Below are 19,703 nucleotides of genomic sequence, written 5' to 3' on the forward strand. Positions count from 1 at the left end.
CAAGCAAGGCAAGGTCCTGGAGAGCCTGGAAATGCCACTAGCATTCCCCACTTAAGCATCCTGGCCACCTCAAGCAGGCTCCCACGATCTTATTAAAACTGTTCTTGTGTTTGAGACACAGTGCTGGGGTTTTTTTTTCAGCTGCAATTAAAGTCAGAAGGAGCCCTTTAATGTAGACTGGCTGGGAGATATTTTAAAGCAGCTGGTTTGATCTTGCAGGGGAAGGTGTGTGCAGGTCACTGCTCCTCCGGCTAAGGACGTGCAGCTCGGTGCAGTGGTGAGGCCTAGTCCTTCTAGCTCTGCCAAGCTTAGAAGAGGTTCTTTGGGCTTGCAAGGGGTCCTGCTGCTCACAAAACTGGATTTCTTCTGGTTCCAGCCCTGTCCTGCCCATTGCATCCCTAACATGACCACGTTACCCTGCGTCCCCCCTTGCTGCGTGGACAAACCTTGCAGCGATGGGGCTGTTGGTGCGCTCTCTGTCCCTGCACTGCCTTTTTCCTCCATCTTAGCTGCTGCCTCCTTCCCCAGAAGTGGTGGAGACCTCCTTTCTGGCTTCAGCAAGGTTAATCTCGCTTGGTTTCCCTCTTTGCAGGCAGGCAAAGCCTCCTGGGATGGCCTGGAGAGAGATGACTATCTCTGATAGATGACATCTTCCAGTGACGTGGATGTTTCCCATGGGAGCTTTGCTGTATGCCCCAAAAACCCCAGTTCCCCTGAAAGGTAATGTCCAAGCAAAACACAGAGAACTTTTAATTTCCATTGAAAGCCTCTTATTGTTTTGTTCTTGTTTGTTTTTTTCCCCTTCCCTGCATGCCAAATAACCAGTTTTCCCTGCACCCGTTTCTGCCTGTCGTGCTCCTCGGGAGTTGTTATGGGAAGGACCAACCTGAACAAACATCTCCTTTTGTTAGGCTTTATTCGGGCATTGCCCTAATGGGGTAGCTGAGGCCGTGAGTCACTCGTAGAGAAGCTAGATGGAAAATTTGGGTTGTTTTAAAGAAAATGCTTTATTTTAATGATACAGTGTATTGTAATAACCCTAAACAACCACGTTGCCCTAAAGCAGGAGGTAAAAATGTTTAATGCATTAAGCTTTGGAGTCCTTATATGGAGCTATAAGGGAATAAAAAAGTGAGAATAAACCCTGAAAGAGCTTGCTGCCAAGCATCCTGGGGCACGGCTGGGTGTTACCCACCCTGTTCTGCCCCCCTGCTGGGTGTCATCTCCCTGGAGCTGCCCGTGTCCCCTCCCGGGGCTGCTTTATCACCTCCATCTCCCTGAGCAGGGCGGCAGCTTGCTGGGTGGTGGAGGTGGAGACTGAAGGGTCCCCTGGCTGAACCCCGTCATCGAGGGAAGGAGGAGTTAAATTCCCCTGCCTTTTAATCCAGTCCTGCTGGTTTACCTACAAAGCCAGGCAGCAGCTTTCTTCACATGTGGCCGCTGTCCCCGGCACATCATGCCCCAACGTCACGTCATACAGATGTCCACCAGCCATGCCAGCTATGGTGTCTGCGTGTTGGGTACCGAGGTCTTCCTTGATACACGCCGGTAAGGCTTGGGACCGGGCTATCCCTGTTGTTTTCTATAGAGCTGATGGGTTTTGGGGGAGCCCAATGGCGTGTTCGCTTTTTGGAGGAGAAATGGGTGCTGGGGGAAAATCAGAGCTCATTTTGAGCCCACATCATGGGTTCATTCAAGGATTTGGCAAGTTTGTTCAGTGCATGGTGGACATGTCCCGCTGGGTCTGTTTTAGGGGATGATGTCCCATGGGGAGCTGCAGCCAAAGGAGGGACGTTGGCTCTGGCAAATGCAAGGCGTCGAAATGTAGCTGAGCCATGACGATTTGCAGGCAAAGCCCGTGCACACCCTGGCTAAACGTGATCTATTTCTGGCTGTGAAAACATTAGGCAAGAGCAATTCAAGACAGGCAACTTGGCTGGAGCTAAAATGAGCTAAAGAATAAAATGTGTGGCTCAGGCAGAAAAAATCCACCAGCGGGTTTGTGCAGGTGATTTCATAAAAAGAGATTTTTCCATTAAATCCAGCATTAAATATGGGGGTTGCTTTATTGGCCAGATATGAGGCTGTATTTACCCTGCTGTTACATTGTCATTATTTAATAAATCATGTTTATAATGATAGAGACTACAGGACAAGCCAACCGGCATCGCATCCATAGCAATTATTGGGGTTGCATGTTGGAGCCAAGCCAGGACATGCTGTTAGCCCCCAAAAAGGCTTCAGACTGAGCTTCAGCTGCCCTAAATAGTATTATTTTTTCCCTCAGCCAGATGGGAATATATAAACCCTATTATTTGCAATTTTTCCCCCCCTGGATTAGGACTCAAAGCAAGATCAGTTCCATTTAAACGTGGAGCCCAAGCCCCAGAATAGGCTGATTTGGCTCCTTGGTAGCAAATTTGAGCTTTGGTCCAAAAAAGCAGACGGCGGATGTTCTTTCAACTAAAAAAATAGGATCATTTTGTTCCTGCAAAGCACTGGTCAGGGGGAGCTTGGTGATGGATGTGTCAAGCTTTGACTGTGGTTTGGACTGTTTTGGGGCAGCAAATGGTGCACAGTGGGGATCTGGTGATGATGCTGAGGTGTGAGGGCTGTAAAATCAGGGCAAATAGACCCAAATTTGAGAAGTCACAGTGTGCAACAGTGTGCAGGTGGATTTATGATGTTGCACGATGTTAAATATGAGGGATGACAAGCAAGATGACTCTTTAATCTTCCCTTAAAAGCCACTGCAGGTACCAGGGATGCCATGCCAAGAGTAACACTGGGAATAAATCTCTTCTGTCCCCTTTTTTTTCCCTCCCCTCTTCTCTCCTCACTGTTAAAATTTACCACCCTGTCCCTTTTTGTGTGTGGCTGGGGAGGCTGGCTCCTGGTGGCAGACAGGTCGGAGCACTCGTGCTCCTGGGATGGGGGTGCTGTAATGAGCAGGTAGGCAGCACTTCAAAGGTGAGGGATGTCATGCAGGTGGGGTGCGGGTTCTCCATGCTCCGATTCAGGCTTTGCTCCAGTTTGAGCATCTCTCAGGTCAGGGTATGGTCCACAATAACCATTTCCCTGGATGGTTGACATAATAAATTGTCCTGGCTCTTTGTTGGGGTTTTCTCATGAGATACTGACATTTTGGGGGTTTTCTTGCTGTTGTGGAGGGAGATTGGATGCCCAAACTTCAGCAATTTGCAATCTAGGCTTAACCACAGACGGACGTGCTGAAGCTCCAGTGGGAGCTCTGCTTGCTCAACACTGCCACAGAGATAATACATATAAAATTCAGATGACGCATTTCATCACCTGGAGATGGTTTCTGAGTCCTTTCCACCCAGTTAAGGCTGGATTTTAATTCCAGGTTCAAGTATTTGGCTCCACAGAGAACAGGAGGGACAACTTGGTTTATAACCCAACACTGCTTTCTGTTTCAGATCTACCCCCAAAGGTGCCACGTCATTTGATGTCCATGCCACCTCTGCAGTTACGGTCCATATCATCCACAGCCTCACGACAAAACCCATGATTAACTCCAGATGGCCCCTGGATCCAGATATAGAGGTTGTAGTGACCATTGATGTCACCAGCAGGACAGTAAATGACAATAAGGTTAGTTGCTGCTTAAGCAACTTGAAAAATAAGTCAGAATTTCTAGAGAGAAGGGAGGGTTATGGGCAGGCTCCAGCATTTCTAGGTGGTTCTGACATTGGATTTTTTCCGTGGAAAAAACTCAAACTTAAACAGAATTGTGTAATTATCACTTACGAAAAATGAAACTAAGAAGGAGAAGTTCACATGTTGAGCCCTAAAGATGAGATAGCAGTGGCTGCAAAAGCTGGTGTCAAAAATTCCATGCCAAGCAGAAAAAATACTCCAACCTTGGCTTTTTCCATGCCTGTTTCTGTGCTGAAGCAGGCAGAAATGGTTTCGCTGAACTGTGATTAATGGAGAATGACTTGGATGAATCTTCCAAGAACTTGGTGTATAGCATTGGTTGGTCAACCCAGTGAGTAGAAAGACCTACTCATCATGATGTGACACAGGACTTGGGTCATGATCTGATGATGTCTTTGCAGGTTAAGATTTCATACTACGGACGAGAAGGCAATGAGCTTTCGGTGGCTTGGTTGTATCTCACTTGCGTAGGTAGGTATTACAGCAATGCTTTTTCAAACCCGGCCAACTCTTTCTGATGCCAAGATCTAGTTGGGTTCATGGGATGGGAGTTAAGTGGGGGGCGCGGGCTGCCCTTCTGCAATGTGCAATGAAGGTTTGGGTGTTGACTGATGCTGACAAGCAAGAGGGAAATAATTAAAATGTTATTATGCTGCCTTATATGGTGCAAAAAAGACACAGGCTGGGCTGTGTCCCCACCCAACGCACACACCGAGCATCCTCCTCTGCTTGCCAAGGCCATTGCGTTGGTGGCAGAGGAACCAAAGGAGACCATCTCACCCAACTTTGGCTGGCATCCCCCTCCTTGACCTCCGTTGCAGCTAGGGGTGAGGAACAGGCACCAAAGTGTAGTCGTCTGACCTATTTTAGAAGTTTAGGATGAGATGAATCATTCCCTTGAAATGCCTATTTTCCTCTGCTGACTACAAAGGGAGTCTAGACAACCAGTCTGGATATAGAGCCTTCCACTTGGATGGATTAATTACCCTAAGTTTGGGTTTTTCTAAAGTGTTCACATGACAGTCAGACCTGTGTCCTTAAGTCATGCATATGCCTCCTAAAATTGCACCTGTAGAGGCTGATGGTTTCCTGTGTCCCATGACCATGATAGTTTCCCATGTCCCATGGGGCCACTGCTGTCGGCAGGGCTTTTGCCTTACAAATGTTTTTCACTTGCTTAGATTTAGAGCTTCATTTTCAGCTTCTCCATGTCCTCCTCTTTGCATCAAGGAGAAGGACCAGTGCCTGTGTTTTCCACATTCCCATTTGGAGGAGTTTCTATGTTGAGGTAGGCTTAATACAGATTTAGGTAGGGTTTAGATGAGGTCACTGGTAAACATCCATTTTATTGCAGCAGAGACAGAGATTTGGGCCAAGAAGAGCTCTGTAAGGGAAAGTCCTTCTCAAACATTGCATCGAGCCTAGTAATTATTTAGGTGACCACTCACCCGTGGTGAAAACTCTTTCATGCCTCCACCATGTTTTGGCATAATGAAAAACAGTATCATCAATATGAAATCAGTGAAAACACAAAATATGCCATAAAGTGATTACGTCCCTGCTGGAGGAACCAAGGTGGGAGACGATAGCTGGAGACCAAAGGGGGAAAGCCATGGAAAAGCTATAAAATTGGCTTTTCTATCAGCATTTTGTTGGAGACAGGGCCTGGAGCAGCATCGGAGCATGAAGGTGGGGTTGGTGTTGGATGACTCATGGCTAGTGCCAAGGCTGAGCCCAAAATGCCGTTGAGAGCTCATTCCCCTGCCAGTGGCTTCCTTCCCTCTTGATGTTTCAGATGTATCCCTGGATGTGGACTTGAGCCGTAGTGGCCGAGTGAAGAGCAAAGGGAAGGACAAGGTAAGGAGAAACTTTGCTGTAGGCGGTGTATGGGGGGTCAGTGCCGGGTGTACCCCTTTGCAGTCTCTTCCCCGAAAATCCCCAGGAGGGAGAGGGACTTGGGTGGTGCCTCTGATGTCTGCATTAGGGAAAATAACCTGGCAAATTCTCAACGTACTAATTGAGAAGGAAAAGTCATTATTTTCTTATTCCGTACCAAAATCTTCTACCTCTCCAGTCCAGCCCACATAGGAGAAAACACTCTGCCTTTCCCCCCACCGCCTTTTTTTTTTTTTTTTTTTCCATTTTGGACTTGAAACATGCCACTAAATGAGTCAGCTAAAAGTTTAGCAAACAGCAAGAGATTTACCCCTTTGGCAATATATCTGCATATGCCCAAGCACTTACACCTGGGTAATTAGCTGCAGCCCAATTGGCAGTGCAAATTGTACATCAAGATGAGATGTATTTCTAGAAACAGCGTAGTGTTGTCTAGATGAGGCCCGGCAGATATTTTCTGGCTTGTTGGAAGATAAGATCTGTTTGAAATAGCCTTTGCTGGCCTTGCTAGAAGCTAGAGGTTAGGAAATTTAGTGGCTTGAAAGCATCATTGCTGTCTCCCCACTAGCCTTGACTGCTTGTTGTGGGTTGTCCTTCAAGCATGGCCGTGGTGGTGGGGTTTTCCCTGGTTTTGGAGGAGGCTGGAATTAAGGAAATCTTGCTTTCACCCCTTTTGGGTGCTTCTCCTCCAGGCCAAATGGACGTGGGGTCCAGATGGGCAAGGTGCCGTGCTGCTGGTCAACTGCGACCGGGACAGCCCTGGCAGGGGGGGGACGGACAGCGGTGAGGTGGACATACGGACCAGTGCAGGTAGCGTGTCATCCGCGGTGCAAGGAGACCCAAAAGGTCTCACTGGGATGTTTCCCACTTGCAACACCTTCATCTCCTCTCTCCATGTCCCCTCTCTCCACCCTTCCCCCTGCCCACCATAGACCTTCAGGACATGTCTGTCATGCTGCTGCGGACTCAGGGTCCCAGTGCTATCTTTACTGAGTACCAGGTGGTCCTGCATGTCCCTGAGTCGGATGCGGATAAAGTACGGGTTTTCCATGCTATCCGTGAGTATTTCTTCCTTTCTTCCCAGATATCCGTGCATGACCCCAAGGTGGGTGAACCCTACATTTTTTGTTCACTGTGGTGAAAGGCTGGGCAGCCCTGATTGCTGGAAACACTCACTTATCCCCAAAGCTCTTCTGCTGTTGTAGAAGATGGGGTTATATGGAAAAAATAAATGGGAAAATGGATAAAAAAAAAGCTTTTCTCAAGGACGTTGCTGAAATTTTGACGTTCCCATGGGACAGATAACCTCCACGTGGCTCCCAGCACCTTTTTGGTGCAGGCAATGACCCAGCCACAATGCAGCCCATCTCGTTGGGCAGCACATTCTGCCTTTGAATGCCACCAGCTCCCCAACCAAAATCAGGTCAGGGAACCCAAGTATATCATTAGATGCTTAATTTGAGCCACGCATCTTGAAAGGGTTGGACCTGAGGGTATAGAGTCCTCTTTGTATAGGAAGATCAAGTGTGTTCCCCAGAGAAGGAGAGGCACACCCACTCCTCTGCAGACCACGTTGGCATCAGCCACCTCCTCACTGGTGCCTCTTTCCAGCCCAGTGGACAGGTTGGTCACACTGTCTTGGGTTGGGTATTTCGGTATTTCTCCAGGGAGTGACTCACACCCCCAGTACAAACCTGTGCTGGGGCCAGACAAGCTCTCCTACGTGCTGGACCATGTCGGCAGTGGAGAAAACACCTTCTACGTTGAAGGGTTGGCTTTCCCCGATGTGGGCTTCTCTGGGTTGGTTTCCTTCAGCGTCAGCTTGCTGGAGGTCCCCCATAAGGTATGTGAGATTTGCCCCATCCCCTGCCAAGTCCCCCAATGGTGGGTTTTCAACCGCTGCTCCACGCTGTTTTCACCCCTTGCAGAATTCACCGGGCACTCCAATTTTCACGGATACAGTGGTTTTCCGCGTGGCACCCTGGATAATGACACCCAACACCCAGCAGCCTATGGAGGTTTTTGTCTGCAGGTAGGAGCGATGTCACCCCATTGTTCTCCTGCCTTGGGGGACTCTCCAAGGAGGAGTTTTCAGCCCTTCTTTGATATGTAGCAGCTATAGGGTGAGCCAAGCTTTGTGCATGCTATACTGGAGGCAGTATTTGGGTAGGGAGCCTGGTGGCACTGCGGCACTCGTTGCCACCCCAAGGAGAAAGGCTGGAGGGCCCTCTTTGGGGTCTAATCTCGTGCAGCACTATTGCCCAGCGCAATTAGGAATGAGGAATGGGCTGCTTGGTCAGGGTTGTGAGGGGCTTCTTGTGATCCCCCTTTGCAGCCTTCGCTCCTTCCTCTCCCTCCAGCATCCAGCGAGGCTCAGACTCCAATGAAGTCTTTCTGGAAGGGCTCCAGGTCCTGCTGAAGAAAGCCAACTGCAAGCTGACCATCTGTTCAGAAGTGGAAACCCGGAGTGACCGCTGGATCCAGGTCATCAATTGACGCTTGTAATATGTGGCTCTTCTGGTCCCTTACAAGCTCCTGGGGCACATAAGGTGTCACCCCTGTTGCTGGCACCTCTGGGAGGGACTGGCTGAGTTGCTCAGGGAAGCACCTGGATGCTAAGAGGCATCACCAGGCAACCACGAACTAAAGCATAGGGAAATGCTGCTGGTGGTGGCAACCAGCACAGAGATGTTGCACAGGGACCCTGGTTTGCAAGAGTGACCCCATGGGGCACTGCAAGAGGGACCTCATTGCAAGGGGGGACCCCATTGCAAAAGGGACTTTGCAAGAGGGACTCCATTGCAAAAGGGATGCCGTAGGGCTTTGCAAAAGGGTCTCCACTGCAAGAGGGGCCCCACAGTGCATTGCCAGGAGGACATGGTGTGTGCCGGCTGGACGTGCAGGGTGCCCCGCAGCATGCTCAAGCCCTGCCGTCCCTGCCTCTCTTCCCTGCCCATTGTGGCCCTGTGTCGCTTTCCCAGGGGTGACCCATGCCAGGTGGGGTGTCACCCCCCAGGGAGAGCAAGACAGCTGCCTCCCTTGGGGTTAAGGGCAATAGCCGGGCTTTGCCAGGTGTGCCATGTTTCCTCCTCCACCCTCACCACATGCCTTGTGGAGATGGCTATCACTCTGCTAGGAGCCCTCCTTCTCCTCTTCCTCCTCCTCCTCTTCTTCCTGCAACAGGACGAGCTAGAGTTTGGCTATGTGGAAGCGCCACACAAGACCTTCCCTGTCGTCTTTGACTCACCCAGGAACAGAGGCTTGAAGGATTTTGCTTTTAAAAAGATCCTGGTGCGTGGCTGCATTGCCAGCCCCCTTTCTCCCTGCAAAATCCCCCACCCAGGTGGTCTCTGTCACTGCTCCTCTCTTCCCCAGGGTCCTGATTTTGGCTACGTGACCCGTGAGCCCCCCAGGAGAGACGTCTCCAGCCTTGACTCCTTTGGCAACCTGGATGTCAGCCCACCGGTGACAGTGCAAGGGAAGGAGTATCCCCTGGGCCGGATCCTGATCGGCAGCCCCCTGCCTTGGTGAGGTGCAAGGGGAACTCGAGCCCTCCATCTGGGATGTGGGGAAGCACCAGAAATCCTTGCATGAGGAGAGGTTGCACCCTTTGGAGTGGAAATTTGGGGCGATTCCCATCAGACCCCAGATGTGACATGCAAACCGCATTGTTATTCCTTCATACCTTACAAAATCCTGCCACCGCTCTGATTTTTACCCCCTCCCAAGCTGCTGGTGCTTTTGCTCCAATCCTTACAGCACTGTAAGCATCCGGGCTTACTTTTTTTCCCTATCCTATTAAAAGGAAAAGCAGGGAAATCCAGGAAAGGGTAAAACCCTGAATAACTGGAAATTGTTTTGCTCTGGGCAGGCAGTGCTAGGCAGCCCTGTGGGAACAACAGTGCCCTGCAAAATCCTCCACAAAGGAGGTTATTTTCCTGGAGAAATAACAACGGGGACGAATCCAGATGGGATTTGATCCAGGATAACAAACAGGATGCTCCAACCCCAGCCCCGCTGCAAGCCAGGGGGCTTGCTTCGGTTATGGTGGCGGGTAAATGGCATTTTCCCAGCCTTGCCGGGACTGTAATTATCCCTTATTACTAGAAGTTTAATTAATGTTTTCCCAGCCTACTGCTCTCTGTCTAAGAAAACTTCACGCCCGCACAAAGTGCTGCATAAGGAGTAATTTAAGATTCACAAGGACAGAGTGAAAGATGCCCAAACAGAACAGAGGATGTTATGCACAATTGCCTAGAGATATATATGGCCTAGATATATATTAATATATAATAATATATAGAGGAGATAGTAAGGTATAATAAAGCTATATTATATGTCGATATAAACATATTAATATACAGGATCTAGATATGTTAATATACAATATCTAGATACATTGATATATAATACAGATGTATATTGCTCAGACCATTTCCAGCCGTTTGCCATAAAAATGGGATGTGCAAATGCATCTTCTCCCCTTGGCACAATGCTCAGGGGAAGGATGGGGATAAATCTTGGGGAGGGGTGCGATGGCCACCCACTTTCTCCTCCTCCCTCTGCTCCCCAGGTCCTCCGGCCGGCGGATGTCCAAGGCGGTCAGGGATTTTCTTTACGCCCAGAAGGTGCAGGCACCGGTGGAGGTTTACTCGGAGTGGCTGAGCGTGGGCCACGTGGATGAATTCCTCACCTTTGTCCCTGCTTATGATAGGAAGGTACTGGTCCCCAGAGCCATCCCTGTTCCCGCACGGGGTGTCTTCTGCAAACGAAAAAAAAAAAAAAAAAGCCCTTTTTGCAGTTGCTTGTCCACCCAGGGGGAGTGGGGTGATGCACCTTCTTTTGGGGTGGCTTCCTGGAAAACGGTGAGTCCCTGGGTGGCATCCCATGCACCCTGTGACGGTGGCATCCCGTGCACCCTACAATGCCTGGGGCTGTGTTTGGGAGCAGCGGGCTGTCTCTCAGCAGGACGGTGGGATAAAATATCCCACCAACAGCAAAGCGTGACCCTCGGGCTGTCTCCTGCAGGGATTCCGGCTTCTCTTGGCCAGCCCCAACGCCTGCTACAAGCTCTTCAAGGAGAAGCAGAGGCAGGGCCACGGGGAAGCTACTCAGCTTGTTGGTAAGGGAGTGGGCAAGGCATCCCTGCGGCGTGGCAGGGACCACCAGCGTCCCTTACAGGCATCCCTTAACGCTCTGCTCCCATCCTTATGCAGGGCTGAAGGGCAGTGAGAGGAGAAGCATTGATGAGATCCTGGCAGACGAGTCATTGAAGAACGACAACAGGCATGTGCAGGTAGGACTTCACAGCCGTGGATTTGAGCAGATTGGCTCTCCTCACTTCTGTATTGCTGCTGCATGATTTCTGGGTGCAGGCAGCATTTTTAGAGATCCTGGGGAATAGCAAGGAAACGTGATGTGAGTTGCACTGTGCAGTGTGAAAACAGGCGGGTGAGAAGAGCAGCCACTGAAGAAGCCAGACACCCTTGAGTGGTGGCTCACCCCAAGCCCATCGTCCTGCTGGGCGATGCCCCAGGTGACTGCAGAGGTGTCAAAACTGAAGGAAAAAGAGGTTGCTGGGGTTGGGGATGGGTTCAGGAGGCTGCTCAAAAGGGTGGGGTGGGATGCAGTGGAGCAAGTGAGGCTCCAGGCAGGATGCAGTGGGGCACACAGGGGTCTGTGCATGGGATCCGGAGGGCTGGGATGGCCAGGGGTGGCAGTTCCAGGTCCTCCCTCTCCACAGCGCTGCATTGACTGGAACCGCGACCTCCTGAAGCAGGAGCTGGGCCTGAGTGAGCAGGACATCATTGATATCCCCCAGCTCTTCATCCTGAAGGGCTCCCGCGCAGATGCCCTCTTCCCAGACATGGTGAGACCTCCTCCCCTCTGACCCTTCTTTTTCTGTCCACACCTGATGCAAACACACCTTTTGGGTGGCAAATGCTATTTTCTGGTCTGGCTGCAGGTGAACATGCTGGTGCTGGGCAGGCACCTGGGCATCCCCAAGCCCTTTGGACCGCTGGTGGGTGGGCAATGCTGCTTGGAGGAGCGGGTGCGGGCGCTGCTGGAGCCCCTGGGCCTCACCTGCACCTTCATCGACGACTACTACTCCTACCATGTCCTCTCTGGCGACGTCCACTGCGGCACCAACGTCCGCCGTAAGCCCCTCGCCTTCAAATGGTGGCACATGGTGCCTTGAAGCACCCAGGAGTGAGCTTAGGTCCTGCAACCGGAGGGTGAAAGGGCATTTGCTGCATCAGAAAACGCAGCAAAATAAAGGGTTTCACCAATAAAGCTGCATTAGCACCAAGGGCGCAGCTCTTTCCCGTCTCCCATCCTTTCTTCCCCTGCTGTTGGGTTGAAAATATTGTTTAAGACCTTTTTTTAGGCACATGGGTTTGTTATGGGGAATGGTGGTTTTATGGGATGGGGACAACACAGGGCATCTTTGGGAATGTGGTGCATGTGAATCAGCAGGCAAGGAGGCTGCTTTGGGGGGTCTGAGGCCCCGTCCCACTGCTAATGGGTCTTACAGTCCCTTATCCCAGGTTTTTAGCTAATAACCACCTTACCACCACCACCACCCCATTCCCTATATCAGCCAAAAACCCACCTCCTGCTGGGAACACTGGCTCTTCACCCCAGCACGGTGTGGAGGCAGAGCCCCTTCCTTGTGGGAATCATTTTACACGTTCCCCAGCCAGAAAATTTCCTTCTCCGTATGCAGCCACCCCAGCCGCTCTTTCTCTCCCTCTTTTCATCGCAAACAAAGCGTGGCATTTCCCCGTACCAGCCTGGCACCCCTGCCCATGCTGCCATCACGCAGCAGGAACCAGCACCAGGAACTGAAACCAGTGGCCTGTCCCAGGCATCGCTTAGCCCTGTGCAGCCCTGGGAGCTATTATTGGGCTAAACCCACTTTTTTTGGTCAATTTGCTTTTCTAGCAGTACTTTTTGAGGTGTAAAAGTATAGCCACACTTCCCATCCACACTGCTGCAACACTGTTGCAAGTGGTGCTGGAGAATTGAGGGGGATGGCTCCCAAAAAGTCATGTGTCCGACTTGGCGCCCCTCTTCTTGCCCAAAAAGATGATTTCTAACCCCATTTCCCCTGCAATTATGGTTCTGCTGAGTTTCCCCAGCCCTGAGGAGCGATATTAAATTCCAGCGGCGCATGACCCTGCAGGGAGTTGGTGGGGGGACAGCTGCATCAGCAAAGGGCTCTCCCACGCCGAGACCAGGATTTAATTAAAACAAAGGCAATTAAAGCCATGGTGGGGTCTTCTGTCCCCACTGCAGGTGACATACCGAGCCCCCGGCCCATGCAGCAGCCAGGGGATGGGCAAGCACCCAGCTTGTACCTTCAGCCCGCCCTAAAATAAGAATTAAAGCTCGTTTTTCCAGCTAGACAAATAAAACCCTTTAGGAGGAGAAATAAAACCCCACCGAGCCTGGTGCTGGCATGTCCCCAGCTCGGCTCTGGTGTCACACTGAATATTTTATAGCGTGGGTTTAAGGGTGGCTGGTCACATCAGCGTCTCTTTGTGCTAAGGGGGGAGGGGGGGGAACCAACCCACCCCCAGGCTTCTTATAAAGAAAGAAAAAACCCTCGTGGGTGTCTTGGGGTGCTTTTCCCCCCGCACTGATTCATACTCCCATCACCAGGAAGCACGGCCGGGCACAGTGCACACCCAGCCTAGAGGCTGAGAGCCCGGAGGTGGGATTAAGCTGGGCTTTGATTAATCCCCTCCCAGCAGCCACACTTTATAAATCCCCTTGTGCCACCCATCGCAGCACCCAAGGGTGCCCCAGGGGCCTGCCAGCATGGCCCAGCAGCGCCGTGTCCAGCTCTCCACCCAGCGTCCCACCAGCACTGTCTGCGTGCTGGGCACCGAGCTCTCCCTGGATGTCTGTGGGTAAGCAGCCACGATGCTGATGGAGGGGGGGAGGAACCCAAAATCTGCTTTTTTTTTTTTTTTTGCTTTTATCCCATTAATCAAACTGATAAAAATAGCTCAGGGTGAGGCCGGGGCAGTGCTGCCGCTTGGGGTGTTTTTCCCAGGGGATGCCAAGCCCTGGGAGGAAGGGGATGCTCTAAACCGCGATGCAACAGCCAGGTGGTGACCCCCCCAAGGGGGATTTTGCAGTTTTTGGGGTGCAGAAAGCACCCCCTGGGAGCTTTGAGTGATGCCCTGGGCTGAGTTTCACATCTCAGGCGGGGTTTGCCGTGTCCTGCAAAACTGAAATATTTCTCTGTTTGGGGGGAATGCGTGGAGTGAAACCACCACGGCGCTGCTGGCCGGGACGTCACCTCCCAGCACTGGGGGTTTTCGCTGCTTCGTTGGCCCCAGCCCAAGTTCAAGTGCTTTTCAGCAGCAGGTTTTGGGGTTTTTGTTTCCTCGAAATCCAGCTCAAGCAGAAGCTTGGGGTTTTATTTTGCATCCAAACCCACCACACCATGGCTGCCGACAGCATCCCATCCTCTCCCAGTTGCCGTGGGGATGGGTTTTTTCCTTCCCCCCTGGGGACAGATCTGTGCTTCCCTCCTGGCGGTCAGGATTTGTGCTCCTTGGCCCATCGCCCGTGGCCTCTTGCAGCCGGGTGGAGTGATGCGAGCTGCAGCCTGCCCGACCGCTGCAGCTTTGCTTCACTCTGAAGGGGATGCAACCAGTCAGACCTCGCTGCCAGCACTGCCGGGGGGGTTAAACGTGAATATTTGGGTGGCCCCATGAAAAAAAAAACCACCACGCTAAACCCAAACAGCTCCAGGGGTTTTGCTGCAAGGAATGTTGCAGGATTTGTGGCAATTTGGAGGTTTTGTGGTATTGATTTGTTGCAGTTGTGTTTTGCAGAACTCGTGGCATTTTGTGGGCTGCGTTGCGACTCAGTATTGCACCATTTGGTGCATGTTGCAGGGTTTATTGTGATTAATGTTGAGGGACTTGTTGCATTTCACATCATTTGATAGAGTTGAATGTTGCAAGATTTTGTGTGAATGGCAGGGTTTGTTGCAATTAATATTGCGGGATTTGTTGCCGCTGCCTTTTGCAGGATTTGTTGCCTCTGGCTGGATTTGTTGTAATCGCCTTTTGCGGGATTTGTTGCAATTGCCTTTTGCAGGATTTGTTGTAATCACGTTTTGTAGGATTTGTTGCATATTGAAGGACTTGATGCAATCGCACATTGCAGGATGTGTTGCATATCTCAGGGCTTGGTGCAGCTGTATTTTGCAGGGTTTGCTGCATTTTGCAGGACTTGGTGCAACTGCAAATTGCAGGATTTGTTGCATATTGAAGGCTTTCTTGCAACTGCGTATCGCAGGACTTGTTGCAATTGCATTTTGCAGGATTCAGTGCTTTTTGCACGACTTGTTGGAATTGCACATTGCAGGATTCCTTGCATATTGCACGTGGCAGGATTTGTGTCACCTGTGGTTGGCCGCACGCTCTGTTATTCCAGCAATGCCCCCACCTGGGGCTCTCACTGGGTTTTCCCCCGATCTCAGATCTGCACCCAAAGACGCGGTTGCCTTCCACGTGCAGGGGACGCCGGGCGTGAAGCTCTACGTGGTACATGAGACACAGAGCGTCAAGCTGCCCTCCAGCGTGTGCCGCTGGCCCCTGGCCGCCGGCGCCGAGGTGCTGCTGGCCATGGATGCTCTCAGCAAGGACGTGGGCGACGAAAAGGTGGGTGCTGGTGTACCGGCAGGGTCCGGCCCTTCTCTGCACAGTGGCGAGCACCCACTCCTTGTTGCAGGTCAGGATTTCTTATTTTGGGGAGGCTGGCGGGGTGCCCGTGGGCAGAGCCATGCTGTACCTCACCTGCGTGGGTAAGTGTGTGGGGTGGGGGAACCCCCAAGCCATGGCGCTGGTGGGGATGCCCCCCTCCCCCCACCCCCAGCATCCCTCTCCCCACAGAGGTCTCGCTGGATGCCGACACCAACCGCAGCGGGACGGTGAGCAGGACACTGCTGGATAAGGTATAAAGGGGGGTAGGAGCCCCCCGGCACTGCTGTGGGATGGGGGGAGATGGCTGACACCCACAGCCCTGCTTCATCCCCCCGCCAGGCAACGTGGACGTGGGGTCCCGACGGACATGGGGCCATCCTGCTAGTGAACTGTGACCGCGACGATCCCAAAGCCGAGATGCCGGATAACCGTGACACCGCCATCCGCTCCTATGCCGGTACTGGCACATCCCATACAAGAAACCCCCATTTTCCTATTTTTTTCCCCCAGATTATCCTTTCTTACACCCCTTTTCCTGCCAGACCTGAAGGACATGTCACAGATGGTGCTGCGGACCCGAGGTCCCCGCACGATCTTTGCCGGCCATCACCTCCTCCTCCACGTAGACTTCGGCGACGCTGATAAAGTCGGCGTTTTCTATGGCGGCAGTGAGTGGCTGACACTGGGGTTTGGGGGGGGACAGGCACCCCAGATTATTGCCGTTCAAGCAAAATGCTTGCAGCGGGGCGGGTACCACTTCTGTAGCATCCAGCCTACATCCCGTGGCGGGGGTTTATCTGATGCACTGGCTGATTTTGTTCCTGCTGTGCATGCTCCATGGGATCAAATATGTCTTTTAGCCAAAAAAAAAAAAAAAAATAAAAGAGCCAAAACGCTGCAGAAAAGGGGTCGGCTGTTTAAGGGGGCTGCACGGTGCTTGCATCCACAGACAGCGTGGCGCTGGAGGATTACAAGCACGTGCTGGGGGGCTCGAAGCTCGCCTACACCGTCAAACACAGCCGGCATCAGGAGGAGAGCATCTTCTACGTGGAGGGGCTTGCCTTCCCCGACGTCGGATTTTCAGGGCTCGTGGCTTTCCACGTCACGCTGCTGGAGAGCCCTGAGAAGGTACCAGCCACTGGGGGGGTCAGGGTGAGCTGTGACGGGGGGGAGCAGAGCCCAAACACTGCCCCCCTGCCCCTCCCCGCCTTCCCAGGGTTTGCTGGAGACTCCGATTTTCACTGACACGGTGGTTTTCCGCGTAGCTCCGTGGATCATGACTCCCAACACAGCAACACCGCTGGAGGTCTTTGTCTGCAGGTGGGTGCTGGGTGGGTGGCTGCATCCTGCCTGGTGCTGGAGCAGTTCCCGTATCCCATTTTTCTTCCCAGTGTGGATGACAACGAGGATTTTGTGGCGGCCGTGGGTGCCATGGCTGAGAAAGCCAAGTGCCCTCTCACTGTCTGTCCGCTGCCAAAGAACCGCCATGACCGCTGGATCCAGGTGAGTGCAGGATGATGCCCAGCCCCATTCTCACTGCAGCAGCTCCAGGGGGGGTCCCCCAAACCCTCTCCATCCCTTTTCCAGGATGAGGTCGAATTTGGCTACGTGCAAGCTCCCCACAAGACCTTCCCCGTTGTCTTTGACTCACCCCGTGACCGGGGACTGAAGGATTTCCCCGTCAAGAGCATCCTGGTACCCAATCCCTTCCTCCTCCCTTCCCCAGCAAGGCATAAAGCTTTGCTAATCCATTAAAAAAATAGGATAAATCTATTATTTTTCCTTCACTTTTGGGAGGGGAAGAGCCAGCAGGGAGGATGATTTGGGAGCACTGCACTTTGGGTGCTTACAGCTTTTTTTTTTAACCATTACCCCTTGGTTTTTTAACCATTATCCCTATTTTTTCCCCATCCAGGGCCCTGATTTTGGTTATGTGGCCCGGCAAGCACCGGAGGGTGCTTCCAGCCTTGATTCTTTTGGTAATTTGGAGGTGAGCCCCCCCGTGACGGTTCAGGGCAAGGAGTATCCCTTGGGCCGCATCCTGATTGGCAGCAGCTTCCCCCGGTGAGATGCACGATGGGGGTTTGAAGCATTGGGGGAAAAAACCTCCAAAAAAAGATTTTTATGTACTGTTTGAGGCTGGTTGCAAGCAGAGCATCACCTTGGGCACCCCAAAATGGCAGCCCCCCTCCTTGTGTCCCCCCAGGTTCGGTGGCCGGCGGATGGCAAAAGCCGTCAAGGATTTCCTCGTTGCCCAAAAAGTGCAGGCGCCGGTGGAGCTGTTTTCAGACTGGCTCTTCGTCGGCCACGTAGATGAGTTTCTTAGCTTCGTCCCTGCACCTGATCGGAAGGTAACGAGTCCTGGAGCAGGGAAAAAAGTGGGGTGCAGCCTTTATCCCCCCCCCCCCCCTCCCCCCCAATCATCCCTTCTTCCTCCCCAGGGTTTTCGGCTGCTCCTGGCCAGCCCCAGCGCCTGCTACCAGCTCCTCAAGGAGAAGCAAGAGGAGGGGTTTGGCGAGGCGGTGATGTTCGAGGGTAGGGGGGAGGAGGAAAACTGGGGCTTGATGGGTTCATTTTCCCTTTTTTCCTGCAAAATGCAACGGGGCATGTGAGTGCATGACACCCTGAAACCCAGCTAATGGCTGGAAAGCGCTGCCAGCAGCAAAGATGGGGGGCAGGATTAATTAAAAAGCTGCGCAGATTTGATTTCCTGGGTTGGGATCGAGCTCACTGCCCGTGACCCCTGAAATGGGGGAGCTCCTGGATCAGACCTGGGAATCTCATCCCAAATGTGTTGGGGGAAGAATTCCTGCCCAGTTATCTGTGCTGCAGGACTGGAGGACGTGCCCAAGCGGACGATAAACGAGATTCTGGCTAACGAAGGCCTCCGGAAATTCAATAATTATGTCCAGGTAAAGAAGGGGAGCAGGGGGGGCTCCTTCCCAACCCTCCCTCCCTTCTTCCCCATCTCCACCCTTTCTTCCATCCCTCTGTCCATCTGTCTACCTGTCCCTCTATCCATCCCTCTATCCCTTTATCCATCCACCCACCCGTCCCTCTGTCCATCCCTCTATCCCTTTATCCATCCATCCACCCATCCCTCCTTCCACCCACCCCTCCCTCCACCTGCCTGCCCATCCCTCTGCTCTCCATCCATCCCTCTTATCCCTTTATCCGTCCCTCCATCCCTCCCTCCTTCCACCCATCCCTCCCTCCACCTGCCTGCCCCTCCCTCTGTCCCTCCCTCCCTCTGTCCATCCATCCATCCATCCATCTATCCCGCCTCCCTCCTATCAGAGCTGTATCAACTGGAACCGGGACATCCTGAAGCGGGCGCTCGGGCTGACAGAGCCGGACATCCTTGACATCCCCCAGCTCTTCCAAGGTGACGCAGCCACTGGTGCCTCAGCCTACTTCCCCGACATGGTAACTAACACCCAGCATCCTCCTCCTGCCCTGACCCTCCGGGGTGAATCTGGGCTGGGATGCGCACCCTCACCACCATCCCCATGCTGCAGGTGAACATGCTGGTGCTGGGCAGGCACCTGGGCATCCCCAAGCCCTTTGGACCGCTGGTGGGTGGGCAATGCTGCTTGGAGGAGCGGGTGCGGGCGCTGCTGGAGCCCCTGGGCCTCACCTGCACCTTCATCGACGACTACTACTCCTACCACGTCCTCTCTGGGGAGGTCCACTGTGGCACCAACGTCTGCCGTAAGCCCCTCGCCTTCAAATGGTGGCACATGGTGCCCTGAAGTCCCCTCTCCCTAAAGCCCTCTCCCCATCCCTGCAAGTGCCTTCAATGGTTTGAAATAAAGGGCTGCAGCTTCCTCCTGGCTTCCCTCTTGCTGGGGGCAAGGTTGGAAGCTTTGTTTTAAACGGGCAGGTGTTTTTGTCACTCTCTGGGTGTGTGGTGTGGCACGTGGGCGTTCTCTCCTGGCACAGCAATTACAATTAAAATGGTTAAACAGGGCGGGGGAAAGAAGCGGTGAGCAGGGTTGTACAGTTCTCTCTATTGCTGCAGTGATGCATGGGCAAAAAACACATGTGCATGCCCCAAAGTGCACACACGTGAGGCTACATGTGCTGGCACAAACCCACATGCATGCACAAAACCAGACATGCGTGTGTGCACAAACCCACATGCATGCACACAAAAAGACACATGCATGTGGGCACAGAAATACAGGTGTGCCCAAAAAGACATGTGCACGCAAAACCATCAAGCATGTGTGCCCCTTAAGACTGCTGCATGCGCATACAAAAATGCACATGCATGCACAGAAAACAGACACAGGGATGTCTAACAAGGCACACACATGCACAAACTCCTGCATGCATGTGCAAAACCATGCGTGCATGCACAAAAACACCACCCATGTGTACACACAAAGCACAACC

General features: G+C 52.5%; 2 protein-coding genes across 2 annotated transcripts; both read left to right on the forward strand.

The window, feature by feature from the left end:
• Positions 1-1,318: 1,318 nt before the first annotated feature.
• On the forward strand, positions 1,319-11,777 carry LOC101910673 (protein-arginine deiminase type-1). The gene is made up of 16 exons (XM_005229635.3): positions 1,319-1,548; positions 3,441-3,615; positions 4,083-4,152; positions 5,477-5,538; positions 6,270-6,387; positions 6,510-6,635; positions 7,245-7,420; positions 7,506-7,609; positions 7,938-8,061; positions 8,761-8,868; positions 8,953-9,104; positions 10,151-10,295; positions 10,606-10,699; positions 10,794-10,873; positions 11,321-11,446; positions 11,543-11,777. The coding sequence occupies exons 1-16, from the start codon at positions 1,457-1,459 to the stop codon at positions 11,774-11,776; spliced, it is 1,986 nt and encodes a 661-aa protein (XP_005229692.1). The 5' UTR covers positions 1,319-1,456; the 3' UTR covers position 11,777.
• Positions 11,778-13,221: 1,444 nt separating this feature from the next.
• On the forward strand, positions 13,222-19,157 carry LOC101910500 (protein-arginine deiminase type-3). Its single transcript, XM_005229634.3, has 16 exons — positions 13,222-13,493; positions 15,083-15,263; positions 15,334-15,406; positions 15,495-15,556; positions 15,645-15,762; positions 15,848-15,973; positions 16,255-16,433; positions 16,522-16,625; positions 16,697-16,808; positions 16,893-17,000; positions 17,221-17,369; positions 17,512-17,656; positions 17,747-17,840; positions 18,138-18,217; positions 18,603-18,731; positions 18,824-19,157. The coding sequence occupies exons 1-16, from the start codon at positions 13,402-13,404 to the stop codon at positions 19,055-19,057; spliced, it is 1,986 nt and encodes a 661-aa protein (XP_005229691.2). The 5' UTR covers positions 13,222-13,401; the 3' UTR covers positions 19,058-19,157.
• The last annotated feature ends 546 nt before the right edge of the window (positions 19,158-19,703 follow it).

Source organism: Falco peregrinus, chromosome 3 (genome assembly GCF_023634155.1).
Source record: "Falco peregrinus isolate bFalPer1 chromosome 3, bFalPer1.pri, whole genome shotgun sequence".
Classification (NCBI taxonomy): domain Eukaryota; kingdom Metazoa; phylum Chordata; class Aves; order Falconiformes; family Falconidae; genus Falco; species Falco peregrinus.